Source organism: Ostrinia nubilalis, chromosome 13 (genome assembly GCF_963855985.1).
Source record: "Ostrinia nubilalis chromosome 13, ilOstNubi1.1, whole genome shotgun sequence".
In the NCBI taxonomy this organism is placed as follows: domain Eukaryota; kingdom Metazoa; phylum Arthropoda; class Insecta; order Lepidoptera; family Crambidae; genus Ostrinia; species Ostrinia nubilalis.
In genome coordinates, this window is record NC_087100.1 from 4,256,883 (window position 1) to 4,270,581 (window position 13,699).

The 13,699-nt window shown below is 36.7% G+C and overlaps 1 protein-coding gene across 2 annotated transcripts in view; it reads left to right on the forward strand.

The window, feature by feature from the left end:
* The window catches only part of LOC135077441 (tyrosine-protein phosphatase Lar), a 538,711-nt gene that overhangs the window by 456,557 nt on the left and 68,455 nt on the right, over window positions 1–13,699 (forward strand). For both annotated transcript variants that reach the window (XM_063971980.1, XM_063971981.1), the window contains exon 6: window positions 4,120–4,314. In XM_063971980.1, the coding sequence (XP_063828050.1) occupies window positions 4,120–4,314 (195 nt within the window). The remainder of the gene's footprint in view (window positions 1–4,119; window positions 4,315–13,699) is intronic.

Consider the following 13,699-nt stretch of genomic DNA (forward strand, 5'->3'; position numbering starts at 1 on the left):
GGCTCCTTAAGAGCAAAATGACGATTTGTAAGAACTATTTATTAGTCTAAACAAATAAAGAAATTTTGACTTTGACTTTGACTTTGACCAGCAAAGTAGAATAAGATCACTCCCGCTCTTCCCGTGAATGTCGTAAAAGGCGACTAAGGCTGAGTTGCACCACTTAACTTTAACCGTAACTATAACGATAACCGGTGGTTTTTGTATGAAGAATGACTGTTTTTTTACGTTTGTTAAAGTTAAAGTAAGATAGCCTAAGGGACAAATATGCGAATATCAGACCTCCCCTACCCTCTGATCAACGTGGGAAATGTAGGCCAAATCCTCCATTTCATCATCATCATCATCATTTCAGCCATAGGACGTCCACTGCTGAACATAGGCCTCCCCTAATGAATCCTCCATTTGCCTCGGGTAAATTAAAGAGGATCGTGTTTCTACAGTGGAGACTAAATTATCTGATGATGATGACAATAATAGTATCAAATCAACTTTAATTCATTCGTTCAACTAATAAAGCTGGTCAATTATGGCTTACATTTCTTTATAACTAAACTTTTTTGGACTATGAAAGCTGCGCTGAAGTCAAAGTCAAAATTTCCTTATTTGCATGGACAAAAATAGTGCTTAAAATAATAAGTTATAAAAATTTTCGCGTTGCATAATTGAATTAATCGGTCGAAACGTCAGGCGTATTTGCCATTTTAATGTTACCGGATAGGTATCAACGTGTATCGCGTTAAAACCTGTTTAAATTAGTGCTAACAATCCCAATCCCAACTAATATTATAAATGCGAAAGTAACTCTGTCTGTCTGTCTGTCTGTTACGCTTTCCCGCTTAAACCTCGCAACCGATTTTGATGAAATTTGGCATAGAGATAGTTTGAGTCCCGGGAAAGAACATAGGATAGTTTTTATCCCGGTTTTTGAAACAGGGACGCGCGCGATAAAGTTTTTCTGTGACAGACAAATTTCCACGCGGGCGAAGCCGCGGGCGGAAAGCTAGTAGTCAAATATATAAATAAAAACTGACCCAGCTTGTTATAAATGCCTGTGGATGAGCCATATTTGTCCAAAAATTTCAGAACTTTCAGGAAAACGGAAAATCTCTTATATTAACCCACACAAAGGTCATAGCAAAAACAATCTGTGATAATCGGATTGCGTACGATAAAGTAGGCTGTGTGCATACGGTGTGTGCGCCTCGTTGCCATGGCAACGGCGGCGCCACCGGAATCCGCAACCAACTACTGTATATTCTTTGACTTGCCTTTAGGATAGCAATTAGTAGGTATATTTTATAACTTGATTCCTATAAAAATGTTTTTAGTGTCAAAATTTGAGCTGAGAATCGGTACGATTGATGATGTGCACACTGCTTTTGATATTTTCAGTATTTTGTTTTTGATTGGTTTTGTTGATTGAATGCCATTTATTTACAAACTTAATATGAGTTTATGTGGATTAATGTATTTGATCAAATGAACTCGACCAACAGGTCGGAATAAATAAATAATTCACTATAATAGTGTTCGAATGAGATTATGATACTGTTTAATATTGGAAAATGTGACATTTAATAAAACCAATTTTTCGTGCTTTCAAAGCGTATTATGAAACTGGAATACATGTAATTCCGTTGCCATAAAAATGTATAAAAAATAACGAAGAAAAAAGTTTGTGACTTTCGAATTAATTATTAAAAACACTGTAAAACAATATTATTTTAAAACTATATTACTAATATCACCAAACCCTTAACTACAAAATAAAACTGTTTAACCCCAAATAGTCCAGCGTGCGTACCATAACTTACAATTAAGTTATATGCAAATCTTGTTACCGCTGTATCGGTATATCTTGTGCACGTAATTATTATTAATGTGCCGCCCTCGGGGCCACCCGGGTCGCCCTTAGCATGACTTAGCTTGTACTCTTACCCAATTATAGACTTAAATTGTATGCATTGTTTAGAGTTTATTTTACAGTGGTATGGTCTTTATCAATCGACAAAATCATTGTTTTTTTTGCTCCAAGAAGGTTGAATTAAAGCAAAGGCATAAATCATACAGCCTAGATTTGCCGCGCAAACTTTTGACATCTGTCAAAAGTGTTTTACGTCGGTGAACAAAAAAGAAAACTAGCCATACCAGCCAGCTCGCAATCATGGCCTATGAAATCATGGCAACTTTGCTCCTATATTCCGTTACTGCACTCCTAAGTTTTTCTTTTAAAACACCAGGCACCCGGCAAGTAGGGGTCATAAATCATTCTGCCTAGTTGTCCTTACAAAAAGATATTAACAATGATTTCTCAATAATCAAACATAAATTAAAAGGAGACGAAAAAATTATTAATCCACATCAATGCACTTTTTTTTAAATGACATAGGCCAAAGGGTATACGATTACCATGAAGCTTAATCTTCTATAAGATAAAGAAGAAAAATGAGGACATTTAGCATCTCAAAGCCACTACAGATTATTAAGAATAAAAAGCAACAATAGAACAAAATTAGGTACGAAAAGAATTTTAAAGAAAGAAAAATGGTTGCTTTATTAATTCTACTGTCTAAGAATTAGATGGTTTAAAGCGGTTGACAAAGGCACTGGCAATAAAGTATGAAGTAGCCATTTACTGTACAGACGACAGCACATTAGACTACACATTTTTTGTTGGAATATCTACCTTAATACAACTACACAAGATTTGCCGTCGTCTCAGTTGGCGACGAGTAAAAAAGGGAACATTTAATAAGCAACGGTTCGCCGCAATTCGTCCTTATCTACAAACAGACAAACCCACTGTTTATTCAATTAATCGGGCCGAGTTTTACAAGGCAATAAATTTGGTACCTCCAAAAGTTCACAAAGTAATCTCAAGCAGAACAACGGCCTCGCTCGCACTAGGGATGTGATGGCGATCTAATACGTAGATAGCTTTGTCGATAGCAAATATCGATGCTAAGGATGCACGTCAATCGACCCTATGAGAAACAAAAAAGTCAAGCAGTATCTTGCAATATGTTTTATCACATACAACGTAGATGCAAAGCACATTATTTCGTCGACCAGTTATTATTTTTCACATTTTATCACCTAACGTATTATAACATAACAGTAACATTTGCTTGACTCTTACTTTTTTTGGTATGTTCAAGAAATGCGTCCCGCTAATCAAAATAAGAATATAATTTATTTTACTTTATATCAAATTCAGTGAAAATGGGTTATTTAATTGATACACCAAATAATCAGTGAATTTATACTTCTGCAATAAATATTAATTAAAATAAAAGTTTTGCAATTTAAAAACGGAATCGATGGCCATACCACCATCGATTATCCCCAAATCTCAACACACATCCCTAATTTCGCTCACTCGCAAAACGAAACAACTCCGAATCTCAGAGAAATAATGTCAGCTGTGTAACTTAATCAAATTTCGTTCAGTCTGCCCGAAAGACCGGGGAGAATTTCATTTAGCGAATTAACATTTTCACTATTCAAAATTTTACGGGCGTTTTGAGATTTCCGCAAGATTTCTGCCTTCAATTTGGGTAAATAGTCTGCGAAGGGAGTTAATGTCAGGTAAAAGTTGCGGCAATTGTCTGCGAGAGAAAGGAGAAACATGGGGAAATTGGAAAATAATCCTAATTTATTCATCTAATTAACTGTTTGTAAAACAGATATTTGTATATGTGTCTTTGACACGTTAACAGATTTATAATAATTTACTTACTAAGCTCTATGCAAAACTCTGCCCAAAACAATAAGTAGTAACTAGGCAAGCGCCGATAATCTTAAATATATTCCAATTGTGTAAATAAATTGGTCATGGAAATGACAATATCTAAAAGTCTTCTCGTTAAGTGAGTTGCTGACACTCATCAACAACATAGCGAGCGATATCTCAGTTCAGCACAGCCTCTTTAGTAGTAGTTAATAAGTTACTTAGTAGTCATCACTTGCGGCATAAATGCAATGTGGCAACAAAATTATATACTCTGTCTGATACACTATTAACTATACATACACGTCTTTAAATTAATCTTAAGTTACTTTAAATAATCTTAAGTTACCTTAACTTCATCATTAACCTTCTCCCTGTCTTTGCAGCCGACAAAACGCCCCCTGGATTTCCTTCAATCGTGCCGCCATCTTCCACCATGGTGGTCGAGGTTGGCCACACGGCCACCCTGCCCTGCCAGGCCAGCGGGACCCCCACACCCAGGGTGAAGTGGCTGTGGAACTCCTTGCCCCTGGACGTCGCTTCGAACCCGAGATACGCACTGCTGAATGATAAGATGCATGGTGAGTTATATTCTATCTTGTTGTTCTTATATCTTGTTGAAAGTATACAGTGGGAAAACGATAAGTGATCTCACACGATTATTTCTAAACTATTAAAGATATGGAAAAACTGGTTAGGAATTGATCCTGAAAGTGCTTCACGAGCTCTCTCTACGGTATCAATAATAAGTTACAGAATAAACTGGATCTTTCCGAAAGTTCAATGTTTCCAACTTCCCACACATTTATATGTTACATATTGGCCAGAAAAATATGTCAAGGTCTTATTTAGGACTGAAACTGTAACTGAACTAGAAATTATGTTTGACTCGCAAACTAATATGTTTCATTTACTTTTTTACAATTTCAACTCAAAATCTCGGTTACTATCGTTTTTTATTCTTTGAAAATATGCAATACAATAGTGTAGGTAAAGAATGCCCGAATATATCACATATAATAAAACTAAGCAGTTACTTCTAGCAATGTTTGTAATGCAGTGCCTAATTTATTATTATAATAACTCTCAAAATTAATTTACAGACACCAAAAAAAATCCATAATTTTCTGACTCATAAAATACGTATTTTTTGTTGAAAACAGCACTTAAAACTTTTCACTTAAGCCGCATTGATTCTAGGTTCTAATCCCTTGCCTAGAGATTATAAAATAACATTCAATTTACGTCAGTTTCCATTATACCCAGACTGGATTTGCTAGATTTTATCTTATAAGACATTGAAGGTTGCCCACAGACGCAGACCACTTAGAACAATAAATACCACCCTTTAAAAAGAACTACGAACTCCTATTTACCTTTAATTTAATATATTTCGTGTCCAGAGACAGTTTAACGTTCCCCTGGGACTAATAAATGTATCACTAGTTAAGTTTTATTGGCGTTCGAACAGTGGGTAGATCTTGACACACGAATCGCTCTGATTGGTATGGGTTTTCCCATACTTTATACTTATAGTATGAGCATTTGAATTGAAAATAAATAAGTATGTCCATCTGTCAATTTCTGAAAAAATACCTACTTTATGGGATACAAATGAAATACAGTAGTAGTAATAAGCTGTTTCATCCTAACTGACAGTCAAATAATATTTGTAACAATATTTCTGTTGGATGTTTAAGGGTAGTACTACCCAACATTGATGAAACAAAAGCTAGCCGTAACAGCGTATTACACTTGAAAATTTCAACTGGTTCATCCAGTGTCGTGCCCGTTTTCACCATAAATCCCTAATTTTTAAGTGACCCCTTTGACAGCAAAATTCCTGTTATTTGTTACCATAGGAGTCACTTAAAAATTAGGGATTGATGGTGAAAATGGGCATAAGTATCTCAGATGGAAGAGCAGTCACCCGGCAAGTAAAAAGTCGAGAGTTCGATTCTCGCCTTGGGCAGTTCGATTCTTTCAGGTTATTTATAATTTAGTTTGAGAAGCGACTCTTAACGCTAAGAAATTAATAACTCTGATAAATGAAGTCTATAGCACAAACTTGTCTGCCCCAAAAGACATTAAAATGCTACATCGTCAAAGAAAACGCTCCATTCTGCATAATCTAAAATGGATCTCCACATCTATCAAGCGTGTGCTATGACGGCTGATGGCTCTCAATGAACAGGCTGGATTACGAAAGCTTTGTTCTATGCTTAGACAGACAATAAACGTTTATATTATTGTTAAGTTAGATGTTACATTAAGGCTGAGTCGCACTATCTAACTTTAACCGTAACTATAGCAACCGGTGTTTATTGTATGGAGTTTGACAGATTTTTGAAGTTTGTTAAAGTTTGTGTGAGTGTTTGTGAAAGCGAGTTGTATTTCATACATCATTATCATTGGTCTAGCAGTCTAGACCAGTTTTATTGTAATACAGTAAAACTGTTTTCACTAACGTTGTAAAATGTAAAATCACTAATTTAATCCCTTTTGACTCTGTATTCAATAGCGTGAACTACTAGACCAGTTGGGCGTACTTTGTCCAGCTATGGACGTCTTGACTAAAACGAAGAACCTATTCGGTATCCAAAAAAAAACTTTTTTTTTTAGTTTATATTACACCATCGGCCCCTTCGCACGGTTAGATAATAAAATATGTATAAGTATTTAGACGGTTAGATGCAACCAAAAATCTTAATTTACAGGTAATTTAAAATTAATTAAGTTTTTAAGACCAGAAAGAATGACTTTAAAAAAAGTTGTGACTCGAATTATTGGGGAATGGTCTCAAATAGTCTATTGTGATGTCTGTATGAAAACATAATAGCATTGTTAGCATCGCATGTCTGCTGAAGGATTCCTGACGGAACCACAACAGCGACCCAATTCTGAGCGTTCCGAGCGACTTCACTTCCGAACTAAGTGGCGTCGACTCAGATTTCATGTCATAAAAGTGACAAGCGTGAACCGATTTACGTTAGAACTTTCTTCAGGTCTTATACAAAGTTGCCGAGCCAAAAGCAGCCTTATTCCGCAAATATTAAGGCGTGGGTAGGAGTTTGTGGCGCAGAACATTGGCTAATAAGGTTTAAGTAGTTTAGTTTTAGTGCATTTTTCCTCACTAGCAGTTTTAAAGTTAGTTGAATGGGTTTTTGACCAAACAGTGTTGGAATACAACTTTGTCGCAAGAGTCTTTGACACCACAAATCAAAATTACGTACTGTTTGAGCTGTCTTACGCGACTGTCATAGATTATGGCAATACAATTAATGACGTCACTAATTTGGCAACTCAATTGACAAATTTTTATCATTTTAAAGTCGCTAAAATGTACCATTTGATTGAAAACCTATTAAGTTCGAAGACAAGAATGATGTCTTCTTTTGAAAAAAATTGGGATTATTGGCAAACGGTGTCCCATTCAAAGCTTTAACGTCTGATATCCTACTAATCCTACTTAATTATTATAAATACGAAAGTTTGGATGTCTGGATGTTTGGATGTTTGTTACTCTTTCACGCAAAAACTGCTAAACGGATTTTGATGAAACTTTACAGTATTATTGTTTATAACCCAGAATAACATATAGGCTATAATTTACGACGATCTGAAGCGACGATCACGCGGGTAAAGCCGCGGGCAAAAGCTAGTCTGATATGAATCACATAAATAACTTTCGAACAAGCAAGTGTGGGCTCGCCCTTAGGCTTAGTCGACGCGAGTTCACGGAATCGCAGAAACAGACGAAGTTAATAAAGAGCCGGGATTTGCAGGAATTATCCCGAATATTACCAACTTTATTAAACTCGCCCTATATGTCTATGTTTGTCTATCTCCCCCAGTCTCCGATTTATTATATCAGTCGGATATTAATTGGCAAAGCAATAGTTAGTAATATCGTACATAAAGGAGCTAATATTTGGACTGCAAATTCGAAAGTCCCTATTTCTGAACCGACTGCTGAAGTAATAGCACAGAATAATAATAAGTACTACGTACAGAAGTTTTACTTCGCGACGGTATTTAAAAAAATGAATGCTTAATGTCATTAACAATATGGTGTAATTTAGCCTGTCTCAAGAGTCAAGCACCATTTTGTTGACAAACGTCAGTGATCGGCACTGCGCCGAAGCTATAGGGCTGACTTCGGTAAAATGATGTGACGTGAGGTGCCAAACTGCGGAAAATGGCGGAGGAAATACATGATTTAGCATGAATTATCATGAATAATATTAACTACTTATTTACCTCTCAGTGTCAACTTAAAAAAGTACATTCTGTGTTTTTATTATTATTTAGGCAGTTAAATACTGCACAGTATTTAGTACACCATTTTCTTTATTTTCTTCCATCATACACAAGAACACGCGTGCGTGAGTCAATGTTCGCTCGTATGTGAGGCCTTGTCGAATAGTATCCTGTAGGTGGGCCATCGTGCGTGTTTTGTTTTCGATGTAAACTCGCGGAGATGAACAGGCCTGGTAATAGGCCCGGTTTCCACCAAGGCGGAGCAAAGCGGAAAAGTGTTTTGAATAACCAATAAGATTTCCTTATTCAGTAAAAAAATAATCTTATGTAAAACAGAAAAAAGACTAATTTAAAAAAAAACTAAGTTTTGCTTTTATGGAGCCTTTTTTTTTACCCTACCAGCACTTCAAGATCTATATTTGGCAAGTGCTACGAAGAAGGACCGCAACAAACTGAGTCTATTTACAAAACATTTTCTTATGCTCGTACATTATACTTTTCCTCTGATAACTCGATAAGCCGATTTCGATTATATATTCGATTCGTTCGATTATAAATTAAACAGAGCTTAATTTGAACAGACAAAAGCTAACTTTAAGAGCTGGTGGCTACTGCAAACTTTAGGGTCTGAAAGCTTCTCGAGGAGCCTCTATAATTATAGAGCAATGCCCTTGAAACTTCAGAGGCCCAGTATTTCTCTTTATGGCTCTATTCAGTCGACGGTATACAACAAATTAACTAATTTCAGCAATGGATTTCTAATTTTACATCTATAGTATAACAGTTTAAAATTGAATTGGTCTCTTACAGCTTTTACGTAATCGTACAGATGAATTCAATACGGATACCTACTCCTTAATTTATGAAATGTTGAACAGTCACCAGCACATCAAACAATGTTTTTTTTCGCTAACCAGCATCACACACAAAGTTGTCTGTAAATTGGAATCAATGCGTTATGCAAGATTTAAGCTAAGAGTATTCATCTTCATCGTCGCTACACTCTTGCGAGAGTGGTCGTGGTCGTCACACCAGGTCCGGTGGCAAGCCTCACAATCCGTCGCCATTCCTCCCGCACTGCAGCCTTTCTTGTGCACTCGTGGAGTGGACCATTGAGTGCGGTTTTGACCTGTAGGCCTAAGATGCGCGCCGTGATAGGCGGTTATCACGCCATTTTATCGATTTTGCCCATACAAATTGACGTCGATAAAAGTTATCACGGCGCGCATCTTAGGCCTACTGGTCAGTCCAGCGCATGGGCGACCTGACGCGCGCTCTTGTACAAGAGTATTAGAAGGGCCTTAAAACAGGTCTACTCCACCTTTTTCTCTTACACCAGTCCCTTAAAGCGCGTTAAGACCCCGTATTTAGGCCCCTATTTTTCTGTCTGTACCGAATTACCTTGTCCGACTTAATCCCATAAATGGGTCGGAAAAAATTGACAACTCGCATTACTATAAGACCGGGTATTCCGGGCATTACCCGGTAAGCGGCCGACGTCGGTATTACGCGATAAAAATCTTCACAGGCGATTGGACGTGGTAATTGTGGTCTTATTCCGTGTTAAAATATCTAGAAAAAGCGGTTAACTATAGCATTAACGTGTACTAAAACTTGTATGCTCAATTGCTGTCAAAAATTAACACCAAGATGTTCATTTAAACTAAGTACGATTATCAAAACGCCGCGGCCTAAAATTTGATTGGATTAATTTCTAACTTCATTTTTTCTTTTATTCATTTTTAATTACTAAACCAAATAAATACACATATTTGAGACTACGCTTAACAATGTAACATTAATCGTAAATCTTTTAAATCCATCCTGTTTTTGTGTCTAAAATAAATAAAAAATAGAAACTTAATAGGTACAGTATAGCATGATTGAATTGCAGTGCCACCAATTATTCTATTCCTCGTTTTTATTTCAAACATTGTCAAATAACATGACATGGTTTGACTATTTTAGTAAATCGGCCAAACCAAAACTTTTTGTGCAAACCTTGTTAATTTTTGGTAAATGTACGCAAAATGTTCACAGTCGATGGAACCCCGTAAATAGCCTCTTAGTAGTTGTGGATTAGCTCCCAGTTGCTGAAGACCCAACACACCTTAAGTCCTTCGACACACACGTAGAGTTCCGATGGAAGTGTCATTAATGGTTGCACAGACAACACACGTAAGCACTGACATCATCATCATTTCAGCCTTAGGACGGACGTCCATTGCTGAACATAGGTCTTTCCTTAATGACCGGTTGGTTGCAGCCTGCATCCAGCGCCTTCCTGCTACCTTTTATGAGGCTGTCGTCGTTATAATAGATGCAATTTTTCAAATAGATATATCTATGCTAATTTTACAATATTCAAAATAACTTGACATTGGTTAGGAAGAATATACTACACATTTTATAAAAAACTTAGGGAGAATTAGTTAAACCTAATAGCAGAATTATTGATGACACCATGTTTCGGACAATAAAGATATTATTTTCGTTAAAAGGTTAATATTACGTAACACAATAGTTTTTTTGACGTCAAACTAGGAACAAAACACGTAACGAACTAAACAAAAGAATTCAAAACACGCGTGTTCAGTCAGTTATGTCAATCAATCAGTGCTCGATAACCGGTACAAATGGTTATGCACATCTAGCGAATCACATAGCTTTGGCAAACAGCGTTGTTCCGCTACAGTAGGCAACCTTTGTCGCAAACTAAGTTTTTGCCGGCACATAATAGTATTGTCATCTTGTTTACCTGTACGTAATTTGGAGACGATAGGGACATATATTGAAATAGTTGTACCATTGTCTTGCGGTCCTAAAGTTGGGAGTCCCTGTGATGATGCTCTTAAAGTACAGTCGACAGCATATCAAATGCCATTTTCGTTGCAAAATAGTCTGTATTACAAGGAGATAAGTCACTGTGAACCGACTAGGTGGACCAACGATAGGTGGTCTGGTAGGTGAAGTATCTGGATGCCGGCAACGCAAGAACGGTTGTTGTGGAAATCCATGGGGGTAGCCTTTGTGCAGCAGTGGACGCCTTTTGGCTGAAAAGAATGAACCCATTGTACTTAGCTTGATGTGCTGTCGCCCGCTGTCCGCACCATTTTTTTTAATGCATGACAAGGCAGGTATTTGACCACAATCGCACCTGGTGTTAAGTGGGATGCAGTCTAGGATGGTAGGTACATATCTGCCCTGTAAGTGCCTATTCACTCTTGCCTTGAAAAGGCCCGGATTATAGTCCCTAGCTGGTTCGCATTATAAAAGAGTTATCGAAACGCTTAGTGCGAGCTTAGGTATAACTAACCCGTCCTCGTACCTTACACGTCCTCAGAGATAAGCATGATAAAAAGTCAACCTGTAGATAATTATATTAAATCTATGCTTGAATTTAAATCCAGTTTTGAGGGTGGTGTCAGAATAAGAACTTTATTTTTTAAAGTATACTAGCGGCCGCCCGCGACTTTTTCTTGACGTATTTGACATTATTTTAGCAATATATGATTGCTTAGCGCTTCAACATATCTGATGGCAAGGAATTAGACCGGATCCCTGCCAGCTCCGGCTTATGTAGTAGCTACGGACCTTCGACTTCGTACGTGTGGATCCCGTTTTACCCCCTTAGGGGTGGGGGTTTCGTAAAATCCGTTCTTAGTGAACATCTACGTTCTAAAAGGAACCCCCATGCAAAATTTGAAGCTCTTAGCACTTACTTGTAGGTTCTGAGATTTCGTGATGAGTGAGTCAGATTAGATAAATACATTATACGACTCTTCATTATTTTAAAAAAATAACTTGCTTCCCTAACAATTTATGCGTCTATAAGATGCAAAATGACTGTCATCTCTGCCATCACATTAAATGTTAAGTAAAGTTCATTTTCGCCATCCACTTAAGATACCTATAATCAAATTTAATTAAAACAGGATGAGAATGATTAAAAAACGCCTTGCGACGAATTTAATTTGCACATCTTAATGAGAGGCGACTTTAGCGGGATATGGCGAGCCAAGAAATATTAATTTCGGAGAAATTTCACTCACAAAAATGTGTGTGTTTTAATATTTTGGGCAATTTATGCAAGCCCCAAATTGCTTTTAATTTTGTGAATATTAATGGAAGCTTAGCATGAATGTTCCTACATATAAATTTTCGTAAATAAATTCATTTTTGAAGAATTAAATTAAATCCACGGGAAAAGTTTTTCATTATGAAGTATCAAATAGTCATTTGAAGTAAAAAATCATCTAAAGGTTAAATTTCAAATCGAGAAAACCAACTCCCCTAGCCTCTGAACAATAGTTATTTATAAAAGACTTAAATGTGATATTAAAATACCTACTTAAAATACTCAACATCTACTAAAGTTACAACTTATGCCAAAAGAATATCAAGTACCGACCAACTCATATCATAATTCCAGTGGCAAAACTAACTTCAGTGTTGCCGCACTTAAAAACCTATTGTCTCGCTGTTTAAAAAGTCAAACTGGCAACTTTCGCGGACCGGCGACGCAGATGAATCGCCCCAATAAACTCGTCCCTAGCAAAATGTTAATAATTTCAATTTTAATGGCATTATGCACTTCACAAGGTGAGAAGTAATTTAAATTCAGTTACGCGGGCTCGCGGAGACTTTTCTGGGCTTTTAATCTTATTAATTTTAATTTATTCGTGAAGATTATTTCTCCTTGGACGCTTCCCGAGCCGTCTGATTGTGGCGCTCCGTTAAGAGCTAGTTATGTACTGGGCTTGTACACGGGTGAGTGGACAGATCATGCGGCTTTGTAAAATAACTCTTAAGACATTTGCATAAGTATCAGACAATCGCAAGGCGGGGAATGCTCGCTGGACAAAACAAAGGCAGCCAACTCGAAAACTGGTTCATTCTTGTTCAAATATACAAATATTGAAATTGGTGTACAGAAAAGATATTAAATAATGCAACTAATCAATGACGTGATTCTGGGAGATCATTTTTTGATCAATATACTAATTAATTTTATGTTCTTTTTGTAGTTATTTGAAGGAGAGAACTACATCAATGCTCGCTCGCGAGCTCAATAATATTTGCTCACGTCCATTCGCAGACGGCAGATCGTCTGTCATACGTTAAACAGACCTAAATGCTGACTGAAAGTCATGACTCCTCATCATCTCTGTTAATTACGAAGCGTCAATGAACAACATCGATGGATACCATGTATCTCATAATCCGCGATCGGTCCATGTGCCAACTAATAATCGTGTCACAAAACAGAAGAGCACAGAAAGTACGCTCTATTATATTAAGACGAATAATATACAAACAAGTAATACATTTCTGTAAATCTATCATAACAAAAACCTAACTCCGAAAAGCGTACTGAAAGAAATCGCAAATTTATAAAAATACAAATTTCTGAAATCTCAACATTTCAAAAACCTGACCTAATCAAAAGTAAAAAACCTGACTTGAAAAACATACGTTTTTTTTCGGAAACCTAAAATCTGAATAACTTTCTTTTGCTAAATTAGTTTTTAAAAACCAAAGTTTTCGAAAACCTAACTTTTTCATCTCTATTAGGTAATAGACTTCAGTGTGCTTACCATGAGTTTACGTTAGATGTGCTCGCTAGCGATTGCGTAAAAATGACATTGTATGACACATTGTACAGCGCCCCTAGCGGCTACTTTGAAGAACTAAAATCTTCATAAT